The 14,420-nt window shown below is 58.9% G+C and overlaps 1 protein-coding gene across 2 annotated transcripts; it reads left to right on the top strand.

Annotated features, from left to right (window-relative positions):
- The first annotated feature begins 6,455 nt into the window (after window positions 1-6,455).
- On the top strand, window positions 6,456-12,487 carry KLF6 (Kruppel like factor 6). Of its 2 annotated transcripts, XM_029078442.2 has the most exons (5): window positions 6,456-6,589; window positions 8,228-8,293; window positions 9,451-10,027; window positions 11,278-11,401; window positions 12,261-12,487. In XM_029078442.2, exons 1-5 carry the CDS (start codon window positions 6,488-6,490, stop codon window positions 12,310-12,312), a joined length of 921 nt encoding a protein of 306 aa, XP_028934275.1. In that variant the 5' UTR covers window positions 6,456-6,487; the 3' UTR covers window positions 12,313-12,487. The 2 variants fall into 2 exon arrangements, with proteins under 2 accessions (XP_028934275.1, XP_028934276.1); XM_029078443.2 differs by lacking the exon at window positions 8,228-8,293 and having other exon boundaries at window positions 6,457-6,589.
- The last annotated feature ends 1,933 nt before the right edge of the window (window positions 12,488-14,420 follow it).

Here is a 14,420-nt window from a genome sequence, read left to right as displayed (position 1 = left end):
CGCTACGGTGTTCTAAAATGATTTTGCCAGGAAGGCTGGGTGAAAAAGACCAGATAATCATTCAAATTCAATAATTAGACATTCTTTTATGAGTCTCAACAACCTAAGGGAAAGAGGTCATCAATAAATCGATTTTCGGTCTCCCACTAGATCGTCACTATTTATATTCACGTCTCTCCCCCTCCGGACCGTGAGCTTGTTGTGGCCGGGGAGTGAGGGAAGGCTTCTTGGAGGTGGGCTCGGAGGAGGATGGTGAAGGTGGGGAGGATGCCCGACTGTCCGATACCGAGAGGGAAGGAATTCCAAGCCGCAACCTCACCACGAACGAAGGAGCTTGGCCTAGGCGATCGAGCACAGGTCTGGGAGTCAGAAGGATCTGGGTCCTAATCCCGGCCCTGATACGCGTCTGCTCTGGGACCTTGGGCAAGTCACTTCACCTTTCTGCGCCTCAGCTGCCTCATCTCTAAAAAATGGGGACAAGGACAGCGAGCCCCCCCGGGGGACAGGGACCGTCCTCCCTGATCGGCTCGTTTGTTTACCTCAGCGCTCGGAGCGGCGCTTGACACAGAGTAAGCGCTTAAATACCTTCGTCATTCTCATCGATAACATCTGACGCGCACCTACTGAGTGCCGCGCCCCGGATTCAGCCCTTAATTCATCCTCAGTTGGGAGCGGACCTTCTCCCGTCCCTTGCTTTTCCCTCTACACCCCCGCGAACCTCACTGGCTCCCCTCGAACCTAAACCACACACCGTTGGGGCGTTTCACCGCGTCTCCGTCTCAACGTTCATTCATTCGCTCGGATTTCCTGAGCGCTTACTGCGTCCAGAGCACCGCGCTCGGGAAGACGGTTTTACGAGGGTCTGAATCTGGTGGGTCGCCTGGGATGTGGAACCCAGTCCTTTCTTTGTCGCTGACGGGAGCTGGCCTAGGTCAGAGAGGTGAGGTCTCAAGTCCAGGCGCTCCATAACTTTTAACGAGACCGAGCGGGCCCAAGTTAACCCAGACACGTCCCGGCGGAAACACAACCGGCAGATATGACGGGGAAACAAGTGGCGCTGTGCAAACGAGAAACACTCTCATCGATCCCGTTCAGGAGGTTCTCGGGTGAGAAGCCTCGGGACCCGGGTTCCTACTTCTTCCGGCAGGACGCTCCGGCATAGCCTAGTCAACGCCTGACGGAGAATCGCTTCCTCAGGAGTCAGACACGGACCTCTTGGCAGGTCCGACGCTTTCAAAAAAAAGAAAAAGGGCGCCTGGGAAAAGACGGAAGGAAAATGAAATCTCCCATTTCTGATTTGAAGGGTTTTATTTGAGCACGAGCTCTGCCCTTGATAAGCAAATAGTTCTTACGGGTTGGACTGCAAAACACAGAAACTTAGATTCGATTTTCCGAGCTGTAAACGTAGGCATTCCCTTAGGACGAAGAGAACAACCGCATGATGGGTCGGCTTCCGGATTCGAAGCCGTTCTGAAGTCAGAGAATGCCTTCCCAAAACCACCCTTTTTTTGGCTCCTATAAATCAGTGGGCATTTTACAACAAATAGCGTATTTAAAACCCCAGCGTTAGGCCCGGCAGACCTAAAATTTCTTTCACCGGCTCTTCTGATTCTTGAGTCACGCGGCGATTTTTTCGTGTGTGTGTGTGTGTGTGTGTGTGTGTTGGTATTTGTTAAGCGCTTACTAGGCGCCGAGCACTGTTGTAAGCACTGGCGTAGATACGGGGTCATCAGGTTGTCCCACGTGAGGCTCACACAGCCGACAAGCGGTAGAGCCGGCATTCGAACCCACGACCTCCGACTCCGAAGCCTGGGCCCTCTCCACTGAGCCACGCTGCTGCTCTACTATGGCAACGATGGCGATTCTGCGCCCGAGCGGAGCGTTCAAACCGACCTCGAGCCCAGGCGCCTGAAACCGCCAGTCGCCGAAGAGCCCGAAAACTCAAGCGGTGGAACGCGGGTGGCTTCTGGATCTGTTCGATACTTAATCACCTAAAGCTTTCCCGGGCTCTGTTCAAGACGGGAACCCGAACCGCAATCTCATCCTTGAGCTTTCATCTTCGGGAGAGTCCGGGAAGCAGCGAAGTCAGACTGAACTTGTTAAGTCGCTCCAAGCGGATGGGGACGTTACCTTTTCGACTCGTCGGTGACCTGGGGAGGGGGCCGTCTTTTTAAAAAAATGAACACCCACCCTTCGACCCCTTCGATGAAGTCGATCCCCTGACGATGTTGCCCCGTCATCTTTTTGCCACGTGACCTCACCCCCGCTGGAGCGAGAGCCTTCCCCCCCTCCGGCCGGACTTTCCAAGCGTGCTCTGCGCGCAGTAATCGCTCTGTAGATACGATCGATCGAATGAATGAACGATAACGGTATCCGTTACGCGCCTACTGTATGCCGAGCGCCGTTTCAGGTGCCGGGGTAGACGCGCCGTCAAAGGGTTGCCCCGCGCTGGGGCTTTATTAACCGTATTTACTCGACACGTACCGTGCGCAAAGCGCCGCACTCAGCACTCGGGAGAGCACAAGGTGTTCCCTGCCCGCAACTAGCTCACAGTCCGGCGGGCCTGTGACACCTCTGCAGCGGCAGGCCAACCTCCCTATAATGTTGGTATTTGTTAAGCGCTTACTATGTGCCGAGCACCGTTCTAAGCGCTGGGGTAGACGGGTTGTCCCACGTGGGGCTCGCCGTCTTTATCCCCATTGTACAGATGAGGGAACTGAGGCACAGAGAAGTCAAGTGACTTGCCCACAGTCCCTCCCTCCCTCTTTTCCACCAAACCCCCTTAAAAACACGGGGCCCTGCCTCCCTTCCCATTATCCGGCTGCACGTAACTCTCCGAAGCTCCCGGGGGAGAGTTTCTGGAGTTACAAAACAAAAAACACCCCAACGAAACCAAAACCACACAAGCACGCGGTGCTAATAATTCCCTTCCGCCGCTAAGCCCGTCGTCGGGCGGGGATTGTCTCCATGTGCTGCCAGACCGTACTTTCCAAGCGCTCAGAACAGTGCTCCGCACACAGGAAGCGCTCAAATACGACGGAAAGAATGATCCCCTTCCACTGCCGCGCCGCTAAACCCGTTGTTAGGCAGGGATTGTCTCGATCTGCTGCCGAACTGAACTTTCAAAGCGCTTAGACCAGTGCTCTGCACACCGTTAAGCGCTCAATAAATACGACTGAATTAATAATTTCCTTACACTGCGAATCATTCCCTTCCACTGGTCCACCGCTAAGCCTATCGTCGGGCAGGGATCGTCTCTATCTCTTGCCAAATTGTAGTTTCCCAAGCGCTCAGTACAGTGCGCCGCACACGGGAAGCGCTCAATAAGTACAATTCAACGAACGAACAACTCCCTTCCACCGCTCAGCCCGTCGCGGGGCAGGGATTGTCTCTATTTGCTGCCGAATTGTACTTTCCAAGCGCTCAGTACAGTGCTCTGCGCACAGTAGGCGCTCAATAAACACGACGGAACGTACGCACGATTCCCTTTCGCCGCAAAGGATCCCCTCCCACCGCTAAACCCATCGTCGGGGAGGGATCGTCTCTGTTTCCGAACTGTACTTTCCAAGCGCTTAGTCCAGCGCTCTGCACACGGTCGGCGCTCACTATACGCAACGGACTGAATGATAACTTCCTTCCGTCGCTAATAATTCCTTTGGTCTCCGGGGGAAGGACACAAAAAAAAAAAAAAGGTGGAAAAAAGACGAAAAGGGGGGGATGGTGTCGGGTGGGTACCCGAGTTTCGTTCCGTTTCGCTTTGCTGTCTGTCTCCCCCGGCTTCATAATGATAACGTTGGTATCGGCGAAGCGCTTACTACGTGCTGGGCACCGTTCTAAGCGCCGCGGGGGGGGGGGATACAGGGCAAAGCCAAATCGTCCCACATTTTTTAATCCCCTCTTTTCCAGATGAGGTCACTGAGGCCCAGAGAAGTGAAGGGACTTGCCCCAGGTCCCACGGCAGAGGGGCGGAGCCGGGATTCGAACCCACGACCTCTGACTCCCCAGCCCCGGCTCTTTCCACCGAGCCCCCGCCGCTTCACTAGACCGCGAGCCCGTGGTGGGGGCGGGGAGGGTGTCTATCCGTCGCCCAGCTGTCCGTTCCAAGCGCTCAGTCCAGTGCTCTGCACGTGGCAGGCGCTCGATCAAACCCAGAGAAGCAGCGCGGCTCGGTGGAAAGAGCCCGGGCTGGGGAGTCGGAGGTCGGGGGTTCGAATCCCGCCTCTGCCGCTTGTCAGCCGGGTGACTGTGGGCGAGTCACTTCACTTCTCGGCGCCTCAGTTCCCTCATCCGTCAAATGGGGACAACCTAACCCGGTGACCCTCGATCTATCGACCCCAGCGCTTAGAAGAGCGCTCCGCACGTAGAAAGCGCTTAACCGACACCGGTATCATTGGCGTGGCCCTCGGTGGAAAGGGCCCGGGCTTGGGAGTCAGAGGTCATGGGTTCGAATCGCTGCTCTGCCACTTCGCTGCGTGACCTCGGGCGAGTCACTTCCCTTCTCTGCGCCTCAGTTCCCTCATCCGTAAATTGACCATTAAGACCGTGAGCCCCACGCGGGACGGCCCGATCACCTTGTATCCACCCAGCGCTCAGAGCAGCGTTCGGCACATAGTAAGCACTAAACAAATACCAAAATCACTGTCAGTATCATTAAAATAGGGATGAAGACCGTAAGCCTCACCCGGGACAACCCGACGACCCCGTATCTACCCCAACGCTCAGAACGGCGCTCGGCACACGGTGAGCGCTTAAACACCAACAGCATTTGCGCGGCTCAGCGGAAAGAGCCCGGGCCGGGGAGTGGGAGGTCGTGGGTTCCAAACCCCGGGCTCCGCCGCTCGTCCGCAGGCGTGACCTCGGGCGGCTCGCTTCACTTCTGGCTGCCTCCGTTCCCTCCTCTGTAAAACGGGGACGGAGACCGCGAGCCTCACGTGGGACAACCCGGCGACCCTGAGAACAGCGCTCCGCACGTGGCAAGGCGCTTGACAAATCCCAACGTTATCACGATCACCCCAGCGCCGAGAACATGCTCTGCGCATAGCAAGCGCTATTAGACCGTGCGCCCGTCAAAGGGCAGGGACCGTCTCTGTTACCGATTTCTCCAAGCGCTCGGTACCGTGCTCTGCCCGTGGCGAGGGCTCAATAAATACTATTGAGTGAAATACCAACGTTCAACTCTCATTACCCCGGCACAGTGCCACGCGCACAGGAAGGGCTGAACCAATTCACGCCGTGGCATCTCTTGAGCGCTCGCCGTGGGCAGAGCACTGTCCTTAGCGCTCGGGAGGGCCAATTCGGCCAACGGATACCCTCATTATGATCACCCCAGCGCTGAGAACGGTGTTCTGCACATAACAAACGCCAACATTATTATTATTATTATTATCATTATTAAGACATGCCCAGTGCCGACTGAGTGAGTGAGTGAATGAATGAATGAATGAATGAATGAAGGCGCTGGGGGCTCCGGGGCGCAGTACAGCGGTTCGCCACTAGGGGCGGCCGAGGGCGCTGGCGGGGGGCCCCCGCCGAGGGCGCATGCGCGCGCGGCTCCCTCCCACCCCCAGCCCCCCCCCCCCCCGGAGCGCTCCGAGGAGCCAAACAAAGGACGGGGGCAGGACGGGGCCGCTCTCGCCGCCGCCGCGGCCGGGGCCGCATCCGCGCCGCTCCGCACCCGGGGCCCCGCCGCCGGCCCAACGGCCCCGCTCGCTCGCTCGCTCGCTCCCTCCCTCCCTCCCTCCAGACCCGGCGGAGGCCGGAGCCCGGCGCCCGGCTCGCCGACCCCGCACCGACTCCTCGGGCCGGCCGCCGGCCGTCGCCTTATATAGGCCGCTAAAAATAGCCCGCCCGGCCGCCCGCCAATGGGGCCGGGAGGAATTTCGAATCGGACCAATGGCCGCGGCCGAGACGGAGGGGCCCGGTCACGCCAGGCGGGGCCACCCCGTGTCGCGGGCGGCCATTGGGCGGCGCTGACATCATAGGCGGCCGGGCCGGGCGGAGGGAGGGCGTTCATTGGGCGGCCGCCCCGGCCGGGTCACGTGGCGCCGAGGGGCGGGGGAGGAGGAGGAGCGGGAGGGAGGGGGCGGGAGGAGGAGGAGGAGGAGGAGGAGGAGGAGGAGGAGGGAGCAGAAGGGGGAGGGGGGAGAGGCTGCCAGAAGAGCTTTGAATAGGGAAGTTTTGCAGGGGTTACGTTTGCAGTCAGTCGAGTGTTTGCAAATATTGTGTCGGCTCCCGAGCGGGTCTCCGCCAGGCCGGACGCCCCCCAGCCCGCCGGCCCGCCCAGTTTGCATGCGAACCGTCACCTCCCGTGCAGGAGCCGAGTCCCGGGAGCCGGGCGGGGGGGGGGGCGCCGAGCCCGCCAGCCCTTCTCCTCCCGCTCCTGCCGCCGCCGCTCCTGCTCGTCGTCGTCCTCGTCCTCCTCGTCCTCCTCCTCGTCCTCCTCCTCCGCCGCCGCCGCCCCGGCCCCGGCCCCGGCCCCGGCCCCGCCATGGATGTGCTCCCCATGTGCAGCATCTTCCAGGAGCTCCAGATCGTGCACGACACGGGCTACTTCTCCGCGCTGCCGTCCCTGGAGGAATACTGGCAACAGGTAAACGGGGCGGGGAGGATCGGCTGGAAGGCACCGGGCCGCCGAGCCGAGGGAGGAAACGGGGGGCAGGGAAAGCGGGGCGCCGGGGCCGCGGAGGGGGCTCCCCTTTCGCCGGCCCGCCCGCCCGCCCGCCTCGCCCCTTGCCCGAGGGAGGCGGCGCCCGAATCCCCCGCCGCGTCCCCCGGCCCGCGTTGCCTGCCCGACTCGGCCGCCGGCCCTTGTCGGGCCCGACTCGCCTCGGCTGCCGATAGATAAACGTGGCCGTCCGGGGAGCGCTCGCTGCGGGCCGACCGCTGTCCGGAGACCCGGGGGTCCGTCCCACGCCAGGCGACCCCCCCCCCCCCCGGTCTCCGTCCCCGTCGGACGGATGAGGTCCCGGCTAGCGGAAAGTCCGCCCGGCTCGGTCCTTCTCGAAGCGTTGTGGTTGTCGGTTTGGTTTTCCTCTTCCCCACCTCCCCGACCCCGGGGGAATTGGGGCGGATGTGCCCCGTTCCCCACCGTCGGCCTCTACCTGTCGACTCCGGTCAAGTCGCCGGCAACATCTGCCTGCCCGACCGGGTGAACCTGTCAGTCGGGTGACAAGCCCATCCCCGCCCCTCCGTCGCTTCGACCGTCGGTCGGTCGGGGGACCGGGGGAGGACGGCGGGCCCGGGCCCGAGGTGCAGCCGGAGCCGGGAGGTTCTCCTTGAGCCATTTGAACGGCTGGCCCTCCCGGGGATCCCCGACCGGACGGCCCGCCGTCGTCGTCTTGCCCGAAATCTGGAGAGGCCGACGCCCCCCCCCCCCCCCCCCGGCGACCCCCCAGGTTGGTCTTCCCCTCTCCTCCTTCCCGTCCCCCGACCGGATCCACGGCCCCGATCGGGGCAGAGACCGGAGACCTTTCCCTGCAGACGGACGGAAGGCGGAGCGCGGCCGTCGCCGCCGGCCGCAGGGACGGTCCGCCGTCCCTGTCCCTTCTCCCCGCTTTCTTGATTCCTCCTCCTCCTCCTCCTCCTCCCGCTCCTCGGAGCGGCGGCCCCACGGGACGGGACGCGGTCGGAACCCATCCGAGCGGTCTCCCTCGGACGGCCGGGCTCCGGGCGGAGCGTCGGCCGCCGGCGGCCTTCGACGCGCGGAGCGCTTCGGCCTGGTCCCCGGCGCCCGTCTACGCGATGGAGGGCTCGGATCGGCCGGGTTAGCGAAGTCCGACGGGCATCTCGATCCGCGGGGGCTCCCGCCCCCTCCCTCGGGGGAGCGACGGGACGCCGTCCGGTCCCCCGCCGACGGTTCCGAGACGGTCCCCCGCTTAGATGTCCGCCGACGGGGTCGGGGAGGCCCAGGCGGAAGATGGAGGGAGGTCGGTCCGTCTTCCCCCGGCCGCTCGCCCGAGGGACGGGACGGGACCGGGGCGGGTGGGCCCGGGTGTCCGCCGCCGGGCCTCCGCGGGGCGGGTGGCCGGAGAGACGCGTGGCGTCGGACGAGAGGCCCCGCCCGGGCTCCGGGAGGCGAGGACGGAGCGTCCGGTCCCGAAACCCGACGCGCGGCCCGGCCCGGCCCGGCGCGGACGCGCTGGCGACCGATCCTGGTGGGGATGAGAGCGACCGGGGGAACGGTTTCGATTCTAAAATCTCTCCTACCGTTTTTTTGTTTTTTTTCCAGTGGCTAGAAAGTTTGAAATGGTGGGGAGAGGGGATGCTGAGCACTGCAGTTGTAGCCACTCGAAAGGTTGGTTGCGGGGCGGGCGGGCGGGGGGGGGGGGGCGGGGAGGGAGGCTCGTACATGTCACATTGCATGTATATTTGAACAGAGTACTTTCTTGGCTGGCGGTCAGAATTTTAAAAGGAAGTCTCCTTTGGCATCGCGTGAAAGAAATAGAGCGATGACTCATACGGTTGTACTCTTGGCCAGTAGATAAAGTTCTCGTTCACTGTGGACTCCCGGCAGGACCCGAGAGCCATTTCCCCTTTCGCATCCTTTCCGGTAGCCCGGTGCTATTATGGAACTTTTTTTTTTATTATTATTATTATTATTATTATCGTTGTTATTTTTTCCCCTCCCGTTGCTGAAGTTCCTCCTGTTTGCTCTGACCGCCGTAAGAAGTAAAGTTCCGTGGCGTGCACGCCGTGGCGCTTGAAGACGACATTCTTTGAAAGTCTTGTAGGTTGCAGTTTTCAGATGCAGGAAATGGGTGGTTATCTGCAACTCCATCGATGTCCCCGAATAGAGATTTTTTGGTGGTTGTTGTTGTTGTCGTTTCGGTTTTTTTTCTCTCTTTTTTTTTTTCCCCCCCCCCTCAGCTACCGTACCAGAATGTGGTCTGGTGCTCCGCCGTGGCTCTCCGGCTTTAACGGCCTGTCAGACCACAATGCGCGCAGTGCGGCCCTTGTACTCCTCGAGGGTGTGCGCGCGCGCGCCCGCGTGTGTGTGGGACGGATGGTTTTTTTTTTTTTTGGAAACTTTATTAAGAGAGACCGTCCTTTCTAACGCGAGATGACGTGATTGAACCCGTTGGGGGTGTCGTGTGTTCTGTCTGGGTTGGGTTTCTCGGAGGTGTCTGTCGAAACGGCGGCGACGACGACGAGATCGACTTGGTGATCGTCGCTCGCTTGAGTCCCGGGTCCGAATGTCGGGGCGGGCTAAGGCGGGTTTGCGCGTTCTAAGCTCTGTTTCGGAACGGTCGCCCCGTCGTCGCTAGAGGTTCGACTCCCGTCGTCAGCGATCTCTTCGTTTCGAGAGATCTCCGGGTTCTGGGTGACGTGGCTCGTTCTGTCTTCCGTTTTCGCGGTTTTCCCTTCTCGCGTGCCTTTGGAGATTTGCCGCGGTCCTACGTTTCGAGGAGATCTGATTCCTCTGTCCCTCTCTTTCATTTTCGTCCCGTGTAGACGTGCTTAGAGCTGGAACGGTACCTTCAGAGCGAACCCTGTTACGTGTCGGCGTCGGAGATCAAATTCGACGGCCAGGAAGATCTGTGGACCAAAATCATTCTGGCTCGGGAGAAGAAGGAGGAATCCGAACTGAAGGCTGCTTGCAGTCCAAGAGAGGACATTCCCATCGGCCACAGTTTCAGCCAGAGCTTAGAGACCAACAGTTTGAATTCTGATGTCGGCAGCGAGTCGTCGGACAGCTCCGAGGAACTCTCGCCCACTACGAAATTTACCTCCGACCCCATCGGCGAAGTTTTAGCCAGTTCGGGAAATCTGAGTTCGTCCGTCACTTCCACCCCTCCCTCTTCTCCGGAGCTGAGCAAAGAACCTTCCTCTCAACTGTGGAATTGTACCCCCGGCGAACTGCACTCGCCGGGTAAGATTCGTTCCGGTACTGTGGGCAAGAGCGGGGAGAAGGGCGGCGGGGACGCCTCTCCGGATGGCAGGAGGCGGATTCACCGGTGTAACTTCAACGGCTGCAGGAAAGTGTACACCAAAAGCTCCCATCTGAAAGCACATCAGCGCACTCATACAGGTCAGTGGGCCCCGGCGGCTACCGGGGAACGAGCCCGGCGGCGGGGAGTACCCCGACGGTCACGGCGTCATCCCGTTTCACAAGCGTCGGGTCGGCGCCCGGCACACCACGCGGTCCTACCGGAGGCTCGCCGGCGCCCGAGACCTCGCCCCCTCGTTCTTTTCGCAAGCGAGTTGGAGCCTCGGGCCAAGCTCAGAAGGGAGTCCTTTAAGGCCGGACGCCGGTCGCCCAGGCGGACGCTTTCAAACGGGGGGCCGGGAAGCCGCAGCCCAGTTTCCGGTCTCTCGCTTCGCCTCGACGATGGGGGACGGGGGACCGACCTCGGTCCCGGACGGACGGACGGACGGACGGACGGGGAGTAGGCCGGCCCCTCTGGTCGGAAGCAGGGTCCCGGGAGCCCGCCGTCGGGGACCCGGCGCGTCCCCACGCGGTGGTGACGAGTAACCCGTGCCCGTTTCCGGAGGACCGGGTGGCTTTCTGACGGCCTGCGGCCTTTTTGTCTCCTGCCTTTTGTCCGCGGCGGCTTCTCGTTCCGCGAAAGGCCCGCTCGGTTTTACAGCCCGGCGGCAGGGCTCTCTCGGCGTACGCCTTAGCCGCGGCCGTCACCGCTGGTGGTTTCAGGCGTTACGTATCCGGGGTTATTTTAAGTAGCGGTCGGGTCTGCGTCGGTGGTAGCCGGGCTAGTTTAGCGGTAGACTCTCGCCCCGCGTAACTCGCGCTACGGGAAGGGGGTTACGAGAAGAGAGCGCCGGGCAAGAGGTCGCTCCTCCGGAGATTTCGGCTCGCGAGAGGGGAGGGCGCGGGATTGGGCGTCGGAGAAGCGCGGGGCCTTCAGAGGAGACCGCGAGCGGTCTCATTCCGGAGGAGGAAGAAGGAAAGGCTCACGTGTGGGGGCCGGGCAGATGGGCTGATGCCAGTTGGGCAAGCTGAAAGAAGCTGCCACTCGACAGGCTTCGCGTCCCGCCTCTCGCCGCCACTTGCGCGTCCTTCTTTAGCCAGAGACCCCCGATAGGCGCTCACGCGGAGGACCGTTACCGTGAACCGCGTGGAGCCGAGGCAGGGGCGTCCGTCCGTCCGTCCCCACCCCCCCGGTAGGAAGTCCCTCGAGAGCGCGTTTTGGGACTCGTTTCCCGAGGCTCCTCCCCGGGTCGGTCTCGGGGTTACGGACGGCTCCTCTCCGTTTGAATGGGTGTTCGCCTCCGCTCCGTCGCCGTTACAGATAACCTCCGATGTGCTTGCTTCGCTCGTAGGAGAAAAGCCTTACAGATGCTCGTGGGAAGGGTGTGAGTGGCGTTTTGCAAGAAGTGATGAGTTAACCAGACACTTCAGAAAGCACACCGGTGCCAAGCCTTTTAAATGTACTCACTGTGACAGGTATGTGAATGAGAGCTCCCCTCTCTCTTTTTTTTTTTTTTCTAAAGGCAGGTTAGTAGTGACGCGGGGGAGGAGGCGAGCGCGATCATCAGAAACACTCACTCGTTAGGATTCTCCTCTTCTACCGGACGTCATCACCCCCGTTCTTTCCCAGGTCTCGACTCGGTGAAGAGGCCTGACGGGTTTTACCCTTCCTTCTAACGAAACATACTCGGGAATGGAAGCGTCGAACGCGCGGGGGGTGACTTCCAAAGTAGACTTCGTTTGGAGCCCGCCTTAGGGGCCGGCGCGGCGCAGTGGCAAGGGCCCGGGCTTGGGAGTCGGAGGTCGTGGGTTCGAATGCCGGCTCTGCCGCTTGTCAGCCGGGTGACCGTGGGCGAGTCGCTTCCCTTCTCTGGGCCCCAGTTACCTCATCTGGAAAACGGGGACGAAGACCGTGAGCCCCGCGTGGGACGACCTGAGCACCCCGTGTCTACCCTCGCGCTCGGAACGGTGCTCCGCACCTAGTAAGCGCTTGACGGACGCCAGCGTTATCGTCATTATCATCGGGCCCCTGATTTCACCCTCCCCTCATGTGCACCGGCAGCGACTACTTCTGTAGCGTCCCCTCGACCGGAAGCCCCCGAGGGCGGGCGGCGTGTCGGCCGCCAATTCTCCTCTGCCGTCCCAGGCGCCCGATGCGGTGCCCCGCGCCCCGTAGGTGCCCCGCGTCGCCTCGCGACGGAGCCGAGCACGGCACCCGTGAAGGCCGACGGAAGCAAGGGGCCCGGTGGGGGCCGGGGGCGGGGGGGGGGGGGCGGAGGAGCGCCCGTCCCCTCCCGGTCGTCGTCCTGACTCTCTTGGCTTTCGATCCCCGCAGGTGTTTTTCCAGGTCCGACCACCTGGCCCTTCACATGAAGAGGCACCTCTGAAGGGGTTCGGGAAGCGAATCCCGTGGGCGAAGCAGCTTCGAGGTTGAACCGGCCTTGGAAGAAGGGATGCGTGTTCCAGCCAAAGCATGCCATTTTGCACCCTACCCAGTTGCCTCCAGGGCCTTTTCTAGGAAGGTCTATCGAGGGCTAATAAAGTCACGTAAGAAGCGGCGGAGCGACCGTGGCGCGTGACGTTCGGGGTTTCCCGAACTCGTTCGCTGGCACCCAACCTTCCGAGTGGCTCCTAAGCCTTTGCCGAGAGCATGTGCACTGAGAATGTTAATGATTGGGTGACTGTATGTTGAGGATCTGTTAATGACCGTATGCCGAGGCACACTTTTCGTTGTCGTTCTTGTAGTCGGTAAACTGCAAGAGGGGAGGAAAAAAAAACGGAGTCTGAATGTTATGCGTGTAAGAAACATACCGTGAGATGGGGCGACCACCGATCATTTTCCGGGGCGGGGGCGGGGGGGGCGGGGGAGGGGGAGGGTGGACCGGCACCTTTTTTTTTTTTTTTTAAATAATTAAAAAAAAAAAGAAGGAAAAAAAAATGGAGGGCGGGGGTGGGGAAGTCAGGACCCCAGAGTGGAGGTTGGGGGGTAAGGGGGGGAGCCCCCTTCCCTGCGTGAGAGGAGCTTTTGGTGTCTGGTGCAGCTATTAAACGTGCAATGTGTCAAGTAGCTTGTTTTACTTGCTACAGAGCTCATTTGTAATCCATTGTATAAGCTGTGTATTTACAAATATAACACAATTATAACTTTTCATTATAATACCAAGGTATTGCATGGTTCTGGGGAACTATATGCTTTTCCATTCTTTAATCAGGACTGCAGTTTTGATTCCCGTTTAAAGAGCAGCTACGATACAATCGGTCTAACGTTACAGTAGGTATGGAACCTGAAAATACGATTTCTGTTGGGTGGATGAAACCACTAGAGCTTAGAAACTGATTTCTCATGCAGCTAATTTTCTCTTATTTATGCCTTGAGGACTAATTTCTGGTTTTCTAGCTGTTAATGCACTGTTGACCTTAATAATGGTGCCTTATGCAAGTGGCCTTCTCTCGTGGGGGGGTCATATACAGGGGTATGGGTGATGCATGCTTTATTAAGGCTCTTTTTTCACCTGGCATTGTACTGTATCGATTGTAAAATACGGAAAAAAAAAAAAAAAAAAAAATCTTCCGAGGTCCTCCTTCACAAAGACAGACAGAGATGAAGATTCCCTCGCCTGTCAGTATTTGTTTGAGATTTTTGACATTTCGACTGTCAGTGTTAAAGCGTGATACACGAACCAATCGAATACCTGACCAACTCTGCCACCTTGAGACTTTTTTTTATATGGACCTTGCACAACAGTTGTGTAGCTAACACACCCCAGCTGTATTTAATATGTAAAGTTTTCACACATATTAAAGAGACAGACGTATAAGAGAAAGATGTTAATGTATTTGCTTAAAAGGCACAAGTTTCACATATATATCTAGCTATCTGGTAATACAGAAAGTATAATACTTTTTTAAAAAGTGGGCAGAACTCTCGTGTATGTATATCTGTGTGTACAGTATGTGTATGTGTGTATATATATATAGATAATATATAAATATTTTTTTTAAGGAAAAAAAATTAGAATGTTTAGCTAGAAGATTCCACAGCCTGTGAAGAAAGTCTTTCGATATGGCCATAAAGGAGACAAAAAATGAAAAATACAATCTCACCCTTTAGAGGCTTTTCCTTTAGTTTAATGGTCTGCTAAAGGCCTTGTTGGCTTTGAGTCTCAGACTGCTGACTGTGTTTTGTCGTTATTGGCTTGTCTGGAACAGAGTATCTGCAGCCATTAAAGAATGGCATGGACAGAATCCCGGCACATTAGCTGGGCTCAAAAAATACTCGATTTTTATTTTTATTTTTTTTTTTTTTTTGGCGGGGCCGGTGGGGAGAGAAGGTGGTCGCTGGGCAGAGCGGAAGACGGAGCAGTACGCCAAAATACTGCGATTCTCTTTTAGTCCACGCTATATGCTGACGGAGCTGTTTTTACCACCTTCTAGATGAACTCAACATCAGACAGTCTCTCCAACCCAAGAAACCGTCTAAAATTGGCACAACTCA

The sequence above is a fragment of the Ornithorhynchus anatinus genome, chromosome 13, assembly GCF_004115215.2.
Source record: "Ornithorhynchus anatinus isolate Pmale09 chromosome 13, mOrnAna1.pri.v4, whole genome shotgun sequence".
Taxonomy (NCBI): domain Eukaryota; kingdom Metazoa; phylum Chordata; class Mammalia; order Monotremata; family Ornithorhynchidae; genus Ornithorhynchus; species Ornithorhynchus anatinus.
This window is presented reverse-complemented; position numbering and strand designations above follow the sequence as displayed.